Source organism: Xenopus tropicalis, chromosome 5 (genome assembly GCF_000004195.4).
Source record: "Xenopus tropicalis strain Nigerian chromosome 5, UCB_Xtro_10.0, whole genome shotgun sequence".
NCBI classification, from domain to species: domain Eukaryota; kingdom Metazoa; phylum Chordata; class Amphibia; order Anura; family Pipidae; genus Xenopus; species Xenopus tropicalis.
The window spans coordinates 44,376,009-44,392,313 of NC_030681.2; the positions used below are offsets into that span (position 1 = coordinate 44,376,009).

The 16,305-nt window shown below is 38.9% G+C and overlaps 1 protein-coding gene across 2 annotated transcripts in view; it reads right to left on the reverse strand.

The window, feature by feature from the left end:
- Window positions 1-505: 505 nt before the first annotated feature.
- Window positions 506-16,305, reverse strand: part of spast (spastin) — a 42,500-nt gene continuing 26,700 nt past the window's right edge. For both annotated transcript variants that reach the window (XM_012963010.3, NM_001016453.2), the window contains 10 exon segments: window positions 15,718-15,792; window positions 13,633-13,704; window positions 13,241-13,316; window positions 11,398-11,489; window positions 10,849-10,928; window positions 10,433-10,475; window positions 9,500-9,579; window positions 7,922-7,992; window positions 7,728-7,768; window positions 506-1,438 (listed from right to left, as the gene is read on the reverse strand). In XM_012963010.3, coding sequence (XP_012818464.1) covers window positions 1,316-1,438; window positions 7,728-7,768; window positions 7,922-7,992; window positions 9,500-9,579; window positions 10,433-10,475; window positions 10,849-10,928; window positions 11,398-11,489; window positions 13,241-13,316; window positions 13,633-13,704; window positions 15,718-15,792 — 753 coding nt within the window. In that variant the 3' untranslated portion in view covers window positions 506-1,315.

Consider the following 16,305-nt stretch of genomic DNA (forward strand, 5'->3'; position numbering starts at 1 on the left):
AAAAAAATAAGAAAAAAATCCTCAAACAGCTGGGTTCCACAGACTGATCTGCTCCACAGTGTCAAAGCTGCATACGCCACACAACAGGAGATGACAGTTCAGTTATAATCTGCAGGGGATCATTTTCAAATGGGAAAAATTATGACAAATGAATTTTACCGCATCAAGGTAACACTACAAAAGGTCTCAAAATGTCGTCATATTTATGAAATGATTGGTACCATGACTTCCTACATAACCTCCACCTTTTGTTGGCTCACTCACAATACATGTGACTAAATTACATTTAAATGTAGAGACTTTGGACAAGTTTGCCTTCTGAACTCCATCCATCAAAACATAAGTGCTGTAGTATGAGTTATAGAAAAAAAAATTATGAAAAAAATCTAACATTTTTGTATTTTCTGGAGAGGTTTGGAGAGAGAGAAAAAACAAAAAACAAATCACAGTTGACCAATTGTATTTCTAGAAAGGTTTGGAGAGAAGAACAAAACATAAACACAAATCACAGTTGACCAACCCTTGCTTTTTAATAGGAGAACTGATCTAACACCATCAATAAAGGAAAAAAAAAAGAAACAAAATGACCCGCTGTGCATGCAAGTTGTGCTTGATCATTATGCCAGGTTACTCTATAAATTACTCTTGGTAGTACATTTACAGGGAAAAACTAAAATGATTTCAGTCACCTTAATAAACCATACCACTGGTGTTATTGCACAAGTAAGGCAGTCCGTTTTTAACCAATTCTGTCTTTGCATTTGGCACATAATGAAATAAAAAACTCTTTAACGTTAAGCATGTCAACTTTTCCCCTGACCACCCAACCCTAAAGAAACTCTATAAATTTACAAAAAGTTGCAATTAGTACGTATGAAGGAGTGTCTAACATTAATTTATTACAAACAAGGGGCAGGCACAAATAAGCCTGAAACATAAAGAAAAGGCACAGGTCTTCCCACAGCCAAACTGGTAGAAAGCAGTACCAATATGCCACATTTCCTCCGAGTAGCCTTAATTTTGCACACAGTGTGAAGGTTCCTTTTCAACCAAAGGCTGTAATTGCAGTTATAAGCGTTCAAAGTTACAGTTAGTGCCCCATGAGTTGTTAATATCGCCAGCTTTTTGTATAAAGTACTTTTCTTCTGCTCGCTCATTCAGTTTCTAGAAGTTTAGTGCACACATCTGAGGTTTGCTTTTTTTTAAAGTTTTCTTTGTTTTGAAAGCAAAAGATACGCAAAGTTTCTTGGCGGTGAATTTCTGCGTAACAATCTCATCCAGCATCGCTTAATCCCTGAATAAGATGGTCTGTCTTTCAAACTGTAGTATCGCCAAATTCCTTATTCCACCTTATATAAGATTCCAAGGTTGAAGGGCTCACACTGCACTTTATCTTCTTTAATGAACTTAGAAAATCTGAATATTTTATATTTCTCATCTAAGAAACAAAGAGAAATCATTATTTACTGCATATGAACACAACTCAAATTTCCGCTCTATTTAAGTACAGGACAATATATTATACTTGTGTATACAAAAAATGGAACAATTTGTAGGCCAAATCTCTTAAAGGTGTTGATGCAATGCAAGAGATTGCCTAGAGCAGTGCTGTCCAACTTCTGTTGTACCGAGGGCCGGAATTTTTCTGACCTGCATGGTGGAGGGCCGATAATGGAAGCCAGTTTTTACCACTCCCCTTTTTGAAACTGCACCCACTTGAAACCACACCCATGTTATCACATGACCATACCCATATTAATGGTTGTAGTACAGCAAAAACCTGCCATACTCTGCCTGCCTGTGTGCCATACTTGGCTGGTTTGCGCCATACTTGGCCTGTGTGTGCCATACTCTGCCTGCCCTACCCTGCCTGTGTGTTCCATACTCTGCCTTCCCTACCCTGCCTGCGTGTGCCATACTTTCACTGTGTTTGCCATTCTTGGCTGGTTTGTGCCATACTTGGCCTGTGTGTGCCATACTCTGCCTGCCCTACCCTGCCTGTGTGTTCCATACTCTGCCTTCCCTACCCTGCCTGCGTGTGCCATACTTTCACTGTGTGTGCCATTCTTGGCTGGTTTGTGCCATACTTGGCCTGTGTGTGCCATACTCTGCCTGTGTGTGCCATACTCTGCCTGTGTGTGCCATACTCTGCTTGCCCTATGATGCCTGTGTGTATGGCACACACAGGCAGCCTACAGTGACACAATGCTGGCACTGCTCCTACAGTCTGCACAATAACTATATATTAAAAAAACTTTATAATTGCAGTACCACCACAGTATATGTTCTTTTTGTAGTGTGCAGGGATTATTTGTGGGTTTCTACTGCTCCTGAGGTGTGAACAGGGGAACAATGGGGGTGATTACAGCCTGAGCCTGAGGTGTGAACACTGCAGGGGGTGAACAGTGCAGAAACTAAAAGGTGTGAACAACACAGGGGATTACATTTTTAAACAATACAGGGGGATTACAGCCTGAATCTGAGGTGAGAACCATGCAGGGGGGGGAGTTAATCACAGTACTGATACCATTTAAAGCTTACACAAGAGTAAGCCATCAAAGCAGCCAGACAGGTGGGGGGCCACACAGAGGCGGGCCGCCAGTTGGACAGCACTGGCCTAGAGGGCTCTCAGACAGACTTTAGCGTCAGCTCCTCCTTCTGAGAGCTCGGGAAAAAAATAAATACGTTTGTGGTACTAAATCATCCCTCTTTCCATCAACAGTGCCTCTGCAGAATGCAGGGTAACGGAATCGGTGTAATAAATGGTAATGACCCATATGCACTGTTCATTACAACAAATACCAGACATTACAGATTTATTTTAAACAGGCAGAGAATATTTACCAGCCTTATGTTGAACATATGTGCATAATCATCCTTAAAAACAGAGCACGCAAAGCAACATTTTAAATCATGAAAAGAAGAAACACTTAATAGTTCATAATGATAGTAATTCCGACTACATAAAAAACTGGTTTAAGGACAAGTGATAGCAGTTGTTTTAAATGTGATGCATAATATGTCTAGACTATTAATAAAAGGGCATCTAAATAGCTTATCTTATTAAAGTCATAGGGATGCTGTGCCTATTCCCATGCAAAGCAGTACCCTTCCAGTTACCTTCCACATTTCTACTATGGCCGTTCTGGGGTGGGGTGGATTGCACATTACATTTTTCTTTTAGGATACAAAAAGACAAAAAAAAAATATATAATGTACTCCCTTTTTGTAAAATATGAGAAAATTAGAAGGCACCTTGGAGCTTCATGACCTGTATAAAAGCACTTGGTCTTGTGCTTTTTTCATGCTCATAGAACTCCTTGGTGACTTATCACATTGTTTTTCAACCTTTTTTGGGAAAAGGCACACTTGTTTCATGAAAAAAATCACGAGGCACACCACCATTAGAAAATGTTAAAAAATTTAACTCTGTGCCCAGCAGCAGTGCCCCCCTAGTACATTGGTGCCAAGAGCAGTGCCCCCCTAGTACATTGGTGCCAAGAGCAGTGCCCCCCTAGTACACTGGTGCCCAGCAGCAGTGCCCCCCTAGTACATTGGTGCCCAGCAGCAGTGCCCCCCTAGTACATTGGTGCCCAGCAGCAGTGCCCCCCTAGTACATTGGTGCCCAGCAGCAGTGCCCCCCTAGTACATTGGTGCCCAGCAGCAGTGCCCCCCTAGTACATTGGTGCCCAGCAGCAGTGCCCCCCTAGTACATTGGTGCCCAGCAGCAGTGCCCCCCTAGTACATTGGTGCCCAGCAGCAGTGCCCCCCTAGTACATTGTTGCCCAACAGCAGTGCCCCCCCTAGTACATTGGTGCCCAGCAGCAGTGCCCCCCTAGTACATTGGTGCCAAGAGCAGTGCCCCCCTAGTACATTGGTGCCCAGCAGCAGTGCCCCCCTAGTACATTGGTGCCAAGAGCAGTGCCCCCCTAGTACATTGGTGCCAAGAGCAGTGCCCCCCTAGTACATTGGTGCCCAGCAGCAGTGCCCCCCTAGTACATTGGTGCCAAGAGCAGTGCCCCCCTAGTACATTGGTGCCCAGCAGCAGTGCCCCCCTAGTACATTGGTGCCCAGCAGCAGTGCCCCCCTAGTACATTGGTGCCCAGCAGCAGTGCCCCCCCTAGTACATTGGTGCCCAGCAGCAGTGCCCCCCTAGTACATTGGTGCCAAGAGCAGTGCCCCCCTAGTACATTGGTGCCCAGCAGCAGTGCCCCCCAGTACATTGGTGCCAAGAGCCAGCCCCCCTAGTACATTGGTGCCCAGCAGCAGTGCCCCCATAAGTCAGTGTGCCCCGTGGCCCCCCCTAATACATTGGTGCCCAGCAGCATTTTACTCTTCAGCGGCTTCAGCAGCATCTTCCCCTCACGCGCGCCGCCTCTGCACTTCTGCCTACACGCGACCGCACACAGGCCCTTTTATAACGTTGCGCCCCGTGCGTACTGACGTCACCCGTACACACAGGGCGCAACCAATGACAGGGCCCGTATTTTTTTTTTAAAGTAAAAATTGCGGCCCTGCCTACGGCACACCAGGCAACATCTCGCGGCACAGGAACAGTGGTTGAAAAAAGCTGACTTATCATATTCTTTTATGTTGCAACAGGGATATTATTCATCTTATATATATGAGTAAGACAGCTCTTTTGTACAATAATGTTTCATTCTTACTACGCCATAAGTATATATTGAAAAAAATCTTCCAACCGGAAACAAGATGGATATATCATTTAAAAAGATAGATATAGATGTAAACAGTTTCTAGGCTTATGTGATCTTGTTTTATTGACTTGTTGATTTCTTACTAGAAATAATGAATTCATTGTATGTGTAACTACTAGGTGGCAGTATAAATGCCTTCCATAAAGTGTGTTTAAATACATCAAATGGGTTAGATTTTTAAGTGTATTTATAGTTAGAATTTTTAAATGTATATCTCTGAACAAAAGTATTTGTAAGAAGGACACTGCTTGTATTGAATACACTTATAGAGTATGGGTAATCTTAAGGGATTCTGTAATTATTTTTTTATGGTGTACTGGTTGTACTTTTTATTTCTAAATTACACTGTTTATATAGCAAATAATTCACTCTACCTTTTAATATTTTATTCTTGAACCAACAAATGTATTTTTTTTAAGTTGTAATATAGGTGGGTGTCTGAGCTTTCAGAAGGAGCCAGTGCTACACATTAGAACTGCTTTCAGGTAACCTATTGTTTCTCCTACTCCCATGTAATTGGAGAAGTCCTAAAGCTGGACTTGGATTTCTTACTATTGAGTGCTATTCTTATATCTACTGGGAGCTGCTATCTTGCTGCCTTCCCATTGTTCTGCTTATCGGCTGCTGGGGGGAAAAGGGAGGGGGGTGATATCATTCCAACTTGCACCTCAGCAGGAAAGTGTGAAATTTCAAAATTAAATATAATTAAAATGGATTTCAATGCAGGATTCTGCTGGAGAAGTTCTATTAGCTGATATGTTTTAGGGAAAAAATGGTTTTCCTAAGATATTATTTCTTAATAAACATGTTCTAAGTGGTTTAATGTTTAAAAAGCAAAGGATCCGTGGCAACTAAAGTAAGGGAATGCATAAAGAGTAGTGTGGTGATTTTAGCTGGCAGCTGAAAAAAAGACCACCATTCAGGAACGGTTGCTTTAGATAGTGGAGTACAGACATGGGCGTCCGCAGAAAATTTTCCAAGGGGGGGCAAGTAAGCTAGTATCATCCTATATATATATATATAAATATATATATTTTTTTTGCAGGATGATACTAGGGGAGGCTAAAGATGGCCCATACACAGACTGACCTACAGCTAATGTGACACTTAGTGGATTCGCTGCTGGCGTAAAAAGTTAACCTCCCAACTACCTCTTGCCGTTCCCACTGACTCCCAGGGATACTGTACAAAAGTGCGGGGGGGGCTTTTTTGTTTTTACCCTAAAATGTTTAGTATGTTAAAGTATTTATACGCGCATTTCTGTGAGGGGATCTGCAAACATTTGTGTTTGTGATCAGGGCTAGTTCGCATTCAAATTCACTTTTATTTTTAATGGTTTTTCAGTTATTTAGCTTTTTGTTCAGCAGCTCTCCATTTGGTATTTCAGCAGCTATCTGGTTGCTAGGGTCTTATTTACCCTAGCAACCAGGTAGTGGTTTAAACAAGAGATGGGAATATGAATAGTTAAGGGGCCTACTTGGAAAAATAAGTAATACAAAATTATAATAATAATAAAATTGTAGCCTCACAGAGCAATATTTTTGGCCCCCATTTGAAATCTGTATAGAGGCAGAACAGAGGCCTGTGTATAGTACCTGGGTATAGTACCTGTGTATAGTGCCTGTGTATAGTACCTGGGTATAGTACCTGTTTATAGTGCCTGTGTATAGTACCTGGGTATAGTACCTGTGTATAGTGCCTGTGTATAGTACCTGTTTATAGTGCCTGCGTATAGTGCCTGGGTATAGTGCCTGGGTATAGTACCTGGGTATAGTACCTGTGTATAGTGCCTGGGTATAGTGCCTGGGTATAGTGCCTGGGTATAGTACCTGTGTATAGTACCTGTGTATAGTGCCTGTGTATAGTACCTGTGTATAGTACCTGTGTATAGTACCTGTGTATAGTACCTGTGTATAGTGCCTGGGTATAGTGCCTGTGTATAGTACCTGTGTATAGTGCCTGTGTATAGTACCTGTGTATAGTGCCTGTGTATAGTGCCTGTGTATAGTGCCTGTGTATAGTGCCTGTGTATAGTGCCTGTGTATAGTGCCTGTGTATAGTACCTGTGTATAGTACCTGTGTATAGTGCCTGTGTATAGTACCTGTGTATAGTACCTGTGTATAGTACCTGTGTATAGTGCCTGGGTATAGTACCTGGGTATAGTGCCTGGGTATAGTACCTGTGTATAGTGCCTGGGTATAGTACCTGTGTATAGTGCCTGTGTATAGTACCTGTGTATAGTGCCTGTGTATAGTACCTGTGTATAGTGCCTGTGTATAGTGCCTGTGTATAGTACCTGTGTATAGTGCCTGTGTATAGTGCCTGTGTATAGTACCTGTGTATAGTGCCTGTGGGATGAAATCTGCAGCAAAAGTTGAGAGTTGGTTCTCAGGTAAAGTTACAGCTGCAGATTCTTCTTTTCAGTCTTCATTTGTTTCCAGTTTGCAAAATCTCCCGATCCCTGTGTGCATCTGTGCTCTGATTGGTCAATTTTACTGTCTGTCAAGGAAGCTGTGCTCTGATTGGAGAATCCACAAGAAGAAAGATCCAATCGGAGCACAGCAAAAACGGGCTTGAGGAGACAGTGCAGAAAGTAAGGTTTTTTTTGCTACTTTTCCAGGGGGGGGCAAGTGCCCCCTCTTGCCCCCTTCTGTGGACGCCCATGAGTACAGATCATTTGCGTTCCTTTTATAATTTGTGGATAATACAACATTAGGGCTTGTTTGTATTTATTATGTTTGACTTTTGGAGGTGAGGACCAAAGGAACATTGTTGCGACTGGGGGACATGATACAACTGGTTGGAGCAACTGGGGGAAACAGGACAAACTGCAACTTAGCACACACAAGATTTACAAAATACACTTCCCACTGAATTCTATGGCATCTGGGTAGGTCTGGCCTGGAATGAGTAAAATGTTTTTTTCTGCAAAATTTTCTTTTTGAAGAAAAATACTTTTTTTTTCTTAAATAGCAATGAGCTGTAAAGTAGCCCCATCAAGTGCTTACCTCACTAGCAGCCATATTTTTGACTTGTTCAGGTTTTAACTCTGTAAAACAGAAAAAATGTGATATGTTGTTATTATTAGGAAGAGAACGTTTATGACCCCATACCAGCACACAAAAAAAGACAGTCTTTCTACCTAGCATGCTATACTTTATCTAAATTAGATTGCTAATTAAAATACTGCAATGAAGCTTACCTCTGATTGGTCCCAAAGCAGCATCTTTTGCCAAAGCTGTTATATCACTCCCAGAGTATCCTTCTGTCAGCCTAGAGGAAAAATACACAACATGACAGTAAATATTGGTGTAAATAATGAACTAGATCATTCGGATAAAAACATTTCATTTTATTCTAGCAATCAGGTTTAAAAGGTGGTTATTCAAGGATTTATCATATTTGAATTTAGACAATCAGGCACATTAATCTAAAGAAGCTGCATACACAGTTCAAACTAGATCATAGGAAAATTATCTATAATGAAGATGCAATATTCTGCTTTAAGTAATGTGACTACAAAACTATTACTACTTTACTTAGTATCAGCAATGATTACTATGTAATACAGGTATGGGATCCCTTATCCAGAAAGCTCCGAATTACGGAAAGCCTGTCTCCCATAGACTCCATTTTAATCAAATAATTCAGAATTTTAAAACGGATTTCCTTTTTCTCTGTAATAATAAAACAGTACCTTGTAATTGATCCCAACTACGATATAAATAATCCTTATTGGATGCAAAACAATCCTATCGGGTTTAATAAATGTTTTATTAATTTATTAGACTTAATACTTATAATTTAGACTTAAGGTATAGAGATTCAAATTACGGAAAGACCCCTTATCCGGAATACCCTTGGTCCTGAGCATTCTGGATAATGGGTCCTATACGTAGTAGTTATATATTATACTATTTGATATTATTAGCAAGGTGTTTTATTGATTTTGAGGTGATTGAGTATATATTAACTAACTGTAGATGCAAGTCATATACCCATCTTTCTGTTTAGGTTACATAAAATGCATTATCAATAAAAGGGTTGTTCACCTATTTGCAAAGTAGAAGGGGAAACCAGAATGGAAGAGATCAGCGAGTAGCACTACAGTACATGTGCTGGCTCCACATTTAATCCGGGGTCAGTGACCCTTTCCCCAGAGGGATTGGTAGGCACAAACTTTATTTGTTACCGTACTTTAAAAGTGTGCATTTTTTAAACAGTTGTATTGAGTATGTTTCTTTGGGTAGGACTTTGCAGTAGTTGAACAATCCCTTGAAAAGTTTTTAGCCTAAGAAGAACTTGGCAATATTATGAGGATTTTTTTTTTTTTTATAATTCAAATAAAAATGTAATCTTCCAGAGAGGACTGCAAACCTGCAGAGTTAATTCAAATCATCAGAATTAAATCAACGGTTACTATGTTATATTTAGATGAGAAAATATGCAATTCATCTTTATTTCGTATTTTTTGTTTTATGTTTTTGCTCAGTAGATCTCCAGTTTGGAATTTCAGCAACTGTTTGCTAGTTTCTAATTTACCCTAGAACCAGGTTTAAGTGGTTTAAATGTGAGGGAAGTAATAATACAACTGTAACAATATTTTTTGGGTTCAGGGGTCAATGAACCCATAAGAAAACTGTAAAAAACTAAGCAAAATAAGGTAGCAAAAACTACAAAACAACTAAAAATAAATACTGAGTACCAGTTAGAAAGCTGCTAAGCAAAGGGCATTCAAAAGTTAACTTAAAGGTGAACTACCCACTTAAGTAGTACTTACCTAGATAACTGAGTCAGTTCCTTCTCATTAAGTGGGTTACCTTGTTTACTCAGAAGATTTTTGAGAAGTAAGAGTCTAGTCTAAAATATTACAAATAAAAAATGTAAATATTAATGTATTATAATTTTTAAAATTGTACATTCATATTCTAACAAAAGTAACAAAGTAAGCCTGATGACTTTATACTGCTGGTCATTTTTTTTTCTTAAAAGCAGGTTAACGTAAACCTTAGCTCATGCTTTTCAGTTGCACTTAGACATGAGAACAGGAGGCTAAGTAATCTATTGACATTGCCTTTTCAGGGTTTATTTTTTTTTGCTAACATCCCTTGCTGAAGCCAGTGGAGGGTGGGGAAATTTCTAAAATACCTCTGTAAACTCAGTAACAGAAGTAATTTGAAAGAACTTAAGCTGGCCATACACGCACCGATACTATCGTACGAAACCTCGTTTCGTACGATATTCGGTGGGTGTATGGCATGTCGGCGAGTCGACCGATATCGCAGGAAGCTGCTGATATCGGACGACTCGCCGATTGGCCAGGTTAGAAAATTTTGATCGGGCGCCATAGAAGGTGCCTGACCAAAATCTGCCGTCAGGGCTGAATCGGCAGAAGGGGGTAGAAATCCTATTCTTTCTACCTCCTTATCTGCTGTTTCAGCCCTGACTGTGTGTGGTGGATCTGACGATGTTTCGTGCGACCGATGGTCGCACGAAACATCGTTAGATCGCCACGTGTATGGCCAGCTTTAGACTATATGAGCCCGGTAGGGAGTTAACAGTGCTATAATACTAATTTAGCGAAGCATTTAGACTACTGTTAAGGTGTCAAACATTGAATAGGGTTTAAATAGGGGTAATAAATTATGATAATCATTTAACAAGGATTTCAAAATAAGGTTGATTTATTATGCTTAAAAACAGTAACAGTTACCTCTTCATTTGGTAAAGATACATAAACCCTCTTGGTGAATCTCCTGCAAATAAAGTGAGAGTTACAACATTTTGTAAAATCACAAATTTTGTCATAAAATTTGTACCCACACAGAATAAATAATCAGCATCCTATCTGTTTATATTATACTGCTCCTGGTTTTCTCTTCAGTAACCAAAAACTTCCATGCTGACTAAGTGAACAGTGCAAGTGGCAACTATGCACTGCTGTGTATGCTGAAGTCAGATGTAAATGTGTGCTAGATTTTTTTTTTTTTTAAAAAAAGCAGTGACACTCCTGTCATATCAGGGAAGTTTAGTTAAAAATGACTAGAAAAAAAAATAATAAAGGAGCACAATGAAGAAATCAAGAAATTCAAACATGAAACTAAATCACTTCATTAAAAAATGGAGCACCTGAGAACTGCATCATCAAGTTCCTGTGGTCTGTTAGTTGCTCCCATAACAAGAACTCTGTCATCTCCCCCAGATTGTACCTGCATTAAAAGTCACCAATAAGTTATAAGCAGAAAATGGAAACAAGCTTTTACATTGGGAAATTTCCCAATTTATATTTACTAGATTATTTCTTGCACACAAGATATTTATTCTCTGTACTTCAGCAAAATATGCCACACAGTATTATCTTCAAATATGAAGAAAGTCTTGAAGTTTTTTTTCTATGTCATGGTATTGTGTCTTTGGGGAAAAAGTACTGTACAGTTACCTGTGCCTAGTTACTAATAGATTACTTGGGGCTGGGTCTCACTATGCTACAAATGCTGTAATTATCCTATAGTGACACCTTTAAACATACTTCATTACTTTACTGAGAAGTTTTTAAAACCATAAAAATAAAGACTCACTGGATATTTTCTGACAATAACACTGGCCCCATCAGGCTAAAACGTTAATTTAAGCTGAACCAGACCTTTAACAGGGAGTACAAGATTGGCTATTACTTACACCATCAAACTCTATTAGAAATTCAGTTTTCAGTCTTCTGCTTGCATCATGCTCCCCTTCTCTTCTTTCACATAAAAGGCTATCAACCTCATCTGCAGAAAAATAGCAGTCAGTCAATAAAAAATATATAGTAGAACATAAAGGCAGAACTTAACAGTGAAACTGGCAATATTAAATATGGGAGCTTCAAAGTATCCTCTGCCCCTGTACTTAAAGTGTGTTTGTTAAGCAAAATTTACTTAACATACTATATAAAGGATATAAATCTTGTTTCCTTCAGTCTTGGGAATATACTATCAGAGCCAGCAGGCAGCTGCCATTTCGTGGACACTGTTATTAAGGCAAGCTTTGTATCACTCCAAAATCTTGTGTATGTGCCAGAATGGGGGATCTGATGCCCTTGCCCATGCACTGGCTACACAATCAGATAGTGAGAAGGTAGGGAGAATGTGAGAGCTGAATGGAAAGTTTAAGTAATTGTATGCCCAGCCTCTATGCCTAAGGCATAGAGGCGGGGCAGGCAGTATAAGATTGACAGCTGGGATTTTTAAATGCATTTATAATGGGATTCAATGTGTTAATATAAAAATGAATTTTGGTTTCATGTTTAATTTGAAAAGGACTTTTATTATACAGCTTTTCATGTCTGGGTGACAGGTCCACTTTAATGCATGCTCCATGCTGGACAACATGGCAGCCACTACACCAACTTTCTGTTTTTTTCCATGCTCCACTGAATGAATACCAAGGCAAATACTCATACCAGCACTGGAGTTGGGAGAGTTTAGCCTGTGTATGAAAGGAAAGTAGATGTCACCTATGCTCCAGTGCTGCACTCTGTGTCTCAGCATTTGGCACACACATTTTAATATAAACAATTTAAAACTTTTTGCAGAACACTTTTATAATCAAAGACATTTTTAATAAAAACAAATACTTGTGACAGCAGAAATAAATGTCATAAAATTCAGAGTTCAAAAGATAATTAAATGCATGATGGGTATTTAAAACTGTTTACAAAACTGGTATTTATTACAAAAATGCATTAAAGGGCTTCAATGTATGTCATTATTCAATCAATGTCCAATAATGCATGTTTAATAAAAGTTAGCAACTGTATAAAAGACAGATAAACAAACATGTAAGACAGATAAACTGAAATGCTATCCCAGAGATAAACGGACAGTCCACTCTTTCTATAGCTTATTGATCTTTTAAAGGGACCCTCTGGCATTGGAAGTAAAGCTGATAGACAGTATTCTGCCTGTTAGTTCAATGCAATATTTTCTAAACTGCTTCTTCTCTAGCTCTACACAGCCAGTTACCAAACCTAGATAATTTACTAGGTAGGTCTGTGCATTTTCTGTAGGGCATTGTCTGAAGGGAGCCCACCAAAAGGCTCCATGGAACCCCAAATTTAGCCAACAAGAGATGTTATACCTAGCCAATGTAGGGGGTAAAATGGTATGTCTGAAGAAGCAATCAATTATAACAGAAAACATCATGTCACCTATATATCTGAACAGAACTAAATAATAAATATTGTACAGCATACAATACAATCTTTGAGAGATAACATGCCTTAGGCAGACTGATTTTATGCCATATGGAATATGGTAGTTTGGCCCATGAATTTTCTGTAGCAACTACTAGGAAGTTTATTATGAAAATAAATTGCTGCATGAACTGCACTAAACATAAAGTTAGTTATGTATCGCATCATCTTTTTGCTTGTACAGCAAATCAACAAAACCCGGACCTACTTTTTATAAAAGAAATGTGACATAAATAAGACCTTAAAAAGGTCACATAATAAAGCAAAAAAAAAAACCAAAAAACTTACCTATAAATATAATGGAAGGTTGCAATTCTCTAGCCACAGAAAAGAGTGCACGCACCAGCTTTTCACCTTCTCCCACCTAAAGATAAAATACACATACAGTCACAAAATCTACAATAATAAAATATGAAGGACTTATCAATATACTTGCTAGAGACCCTGTTGTATCTTTAGGGGCATGGCCCACAGGGAGGTTAGTCCCCTACTGTTAATCTCTGCTACCATGGGTAACTAATCTCCCCAAAATGCCTTCCCATCTGCAATAAAGTTTATATATATATATATATATATATATATATATATATATAAATAAAAATACATACAGAATATATAAAGACATATATATATTAAATACTAATAAAAAAAAAACTTGACAAAGATATCATTTTACTTACATATTTTGAAGTCAGACTCGCTGCACTTATGTTGAAGAATGTTGCATTTGATTCAGCAGCAACAGCTTTTGCCTATAAAAGAAAAAATTTTATGTATCTTTTTGCATGAAAATAATTTTAAATATTTTTGTTTGTTTTAACGGTTATGTTGTGATGAGACAGCAAGCATGATAACTATGAAGCAAAAGATCATTCTAAGGCAACAATTTTTAAAATTATCTTTACTTTTTTATTCAGCCCTTTTTTCAGCTAATTTTTTCTAGTCTGCTGCCTGGTTTCTACTGACCTACTGGCCATAGCAACCAAGTAGAAGGCTATACGATAACTTAAATTTCAGACTAACAAGCTGAACAAAAAGTAAAACAGTTCAAACACCACAAAAAGCACAAAAAAAGACCATTTGACTAGAAAACCATATCCTAGATCATACTAAAATGATTTTTTATGTACACAATACCTTACTGAACATTGTTTGAAAAATGATGTGCCATACTGTTACACAGGCCTGGTGCTCACAGAGGCGAAGCACACAATAAAATGTTTGTCTTGGCTTTACTTTACGTCTCGCTTAAGGGCTCTGGCACACAGGGAGATTAGTCGCCCGCGACAAAACTCCCTGTTCGCGGGCGACTAATCTCCCCGAGTTGCCTTCCCCTGCCATCCCACCGGCGAAAATGTAAGTCGCCGGTGGGATGGCACACGCGGTGGCGCGATTTTGCGCAAATCGTCGAAAAAGCCTCGCGAGGCAACTTCGGCGATATGCGCAAAATCGCGCCACCGCGTGTGCCATCCCACCGGCGACTTACATTTTCGCCGGTGGGATGGCAGGGGAAGGCAACTCGGGGAGATTAGTCGCCCGCGAACAGGGAGTTTTGTCGCGGGCGACTAATCTCCCCGTGTGCCAGAGCCCTAAAGATCTGATGCATGAGGGGATTTGCACAATGCTAACTAAACTAGCATAAATTGATAAAAAACTTATGTGTTTACATATTTACATATGTATTGTGCTTCTAAAGCAGTTCTAAAGCATTCCAGCATTCCAATACCTGTATGACTTACGACCTATTTTTGTAAATTAGACCTTTTTGTAGCAGTACCAATGCATTTCGGGAATAAGTGCCAATATTCTAGGATACTGCTTGAATTTAATTTTACATATGTATATATTTATGAATGCAGGTTTGCTACAGTGTGCCAATATCTTAAACCAGTTCTGAATCTGGGTGGGGGGACACTGCAGGAGGCTGCACGCCTAAATGAACAAATGGTAATGGGCAGTGCTTCATTTAAAAAATGTATGCCTTTGTTTTCAAGGACAGAAGCAAAGTTTCAAGCCTTATTTGGCTTTTTCTTAAGCTAAACAGCTACCTGCCTATGCCAGTATGTATGTTTTTATTTAACTAGTTTTACTTTTATATATGTAGCACTATAGTTTTACAATAAATATATATACAAAGATTAAGCATCGCATTTTATCCCTGTCCTGGAGAGCTAAAATCGAAGTGGATGGGAAACTTAAAAGCACAGGCTGAAACTGCTGCTATTCACAACAATTAGGACATTGGCCCACAAAGGGCAAGACTGTGTCAACTAGAAACTATGCCAGTGCTCCAAGACACAGGATTTGAGTTAAGGTGGCTGAAGTTGAGTTACTCACAGAGGAACTCAGAAGTGGTTGAAAGATGGTTTAAAAATAAAGATGGCAGGTGGTGGCATTATGTCCTAGGGATGCACCGAATCCAGGATTCAGTTCAGCAGAATTTGGATCCAGCTAAATCCACGTGCTTGGATAAATTTAATCTGAATCCTTAAAATCACGTGACCTTTATGTCACATAAACAGGAAGTTGAAAATGTTTCAACAAGCACTTTGTACATGGTTCTCTTTCACCCTTCCGTGGCCTATTTTGCATATGGGCCAGATCCCAAAACGGTGGATTCGGTGCATCACTATTATGTACATTACATGACTTTTAGATAAGTGCCATTTGAGCGTGCTGATATTTGGAAAACTGCCATGTTTAGGCAAGTGGAATTAACCCAAAGGTTGTTAATATTAAACAAGATGAAAAGAGAAACTGCTTACCAGCATAGTCTTTCCATTCCCTGGAGGACCAAACAGCAGCAATCCTCGTGCAGGCGCTCTTAGCCCAGTAAATAACTAGTGAATAACATTTTCAAAATTTTAATATAAAAATTTTCAAGGAGGGAAAAAAATTGCAGTGGTTTGAAACATTAAAAAAACAAAGGAAGTTTTATGTGTTTTTTTTTTTTACCTTAATATACAGAGATACTTTTGGTTCATAAACATTAAGACACACTTACAGTTGCGTCCTAAAGTTTACATACATTTATTCTAAAGATGCTGAAACTTAATTTTTACCAGAGCTGTGGAGTCAGAAGCAAATTTGTGTAACTGGAGTCAGAAGCAACAGCCCTGGTATTTACAGATTCACTCATTTATGTTACAATACATTGCCTATTTTAAGTCAAATAGGGTATTAAATTATTTCTATATGAGGTAATTTCAAAGTAATAGCTTAGACAGCAATTTATTTTAGCTTATTTACCATATCTGATTAGGGTATAGACTCAACTGTACGTTATCATGAAAATCATGTGAAAAATCAGTCTGGGCATCTACCTTACTTTTCTAAATACATTTAATTTGGGT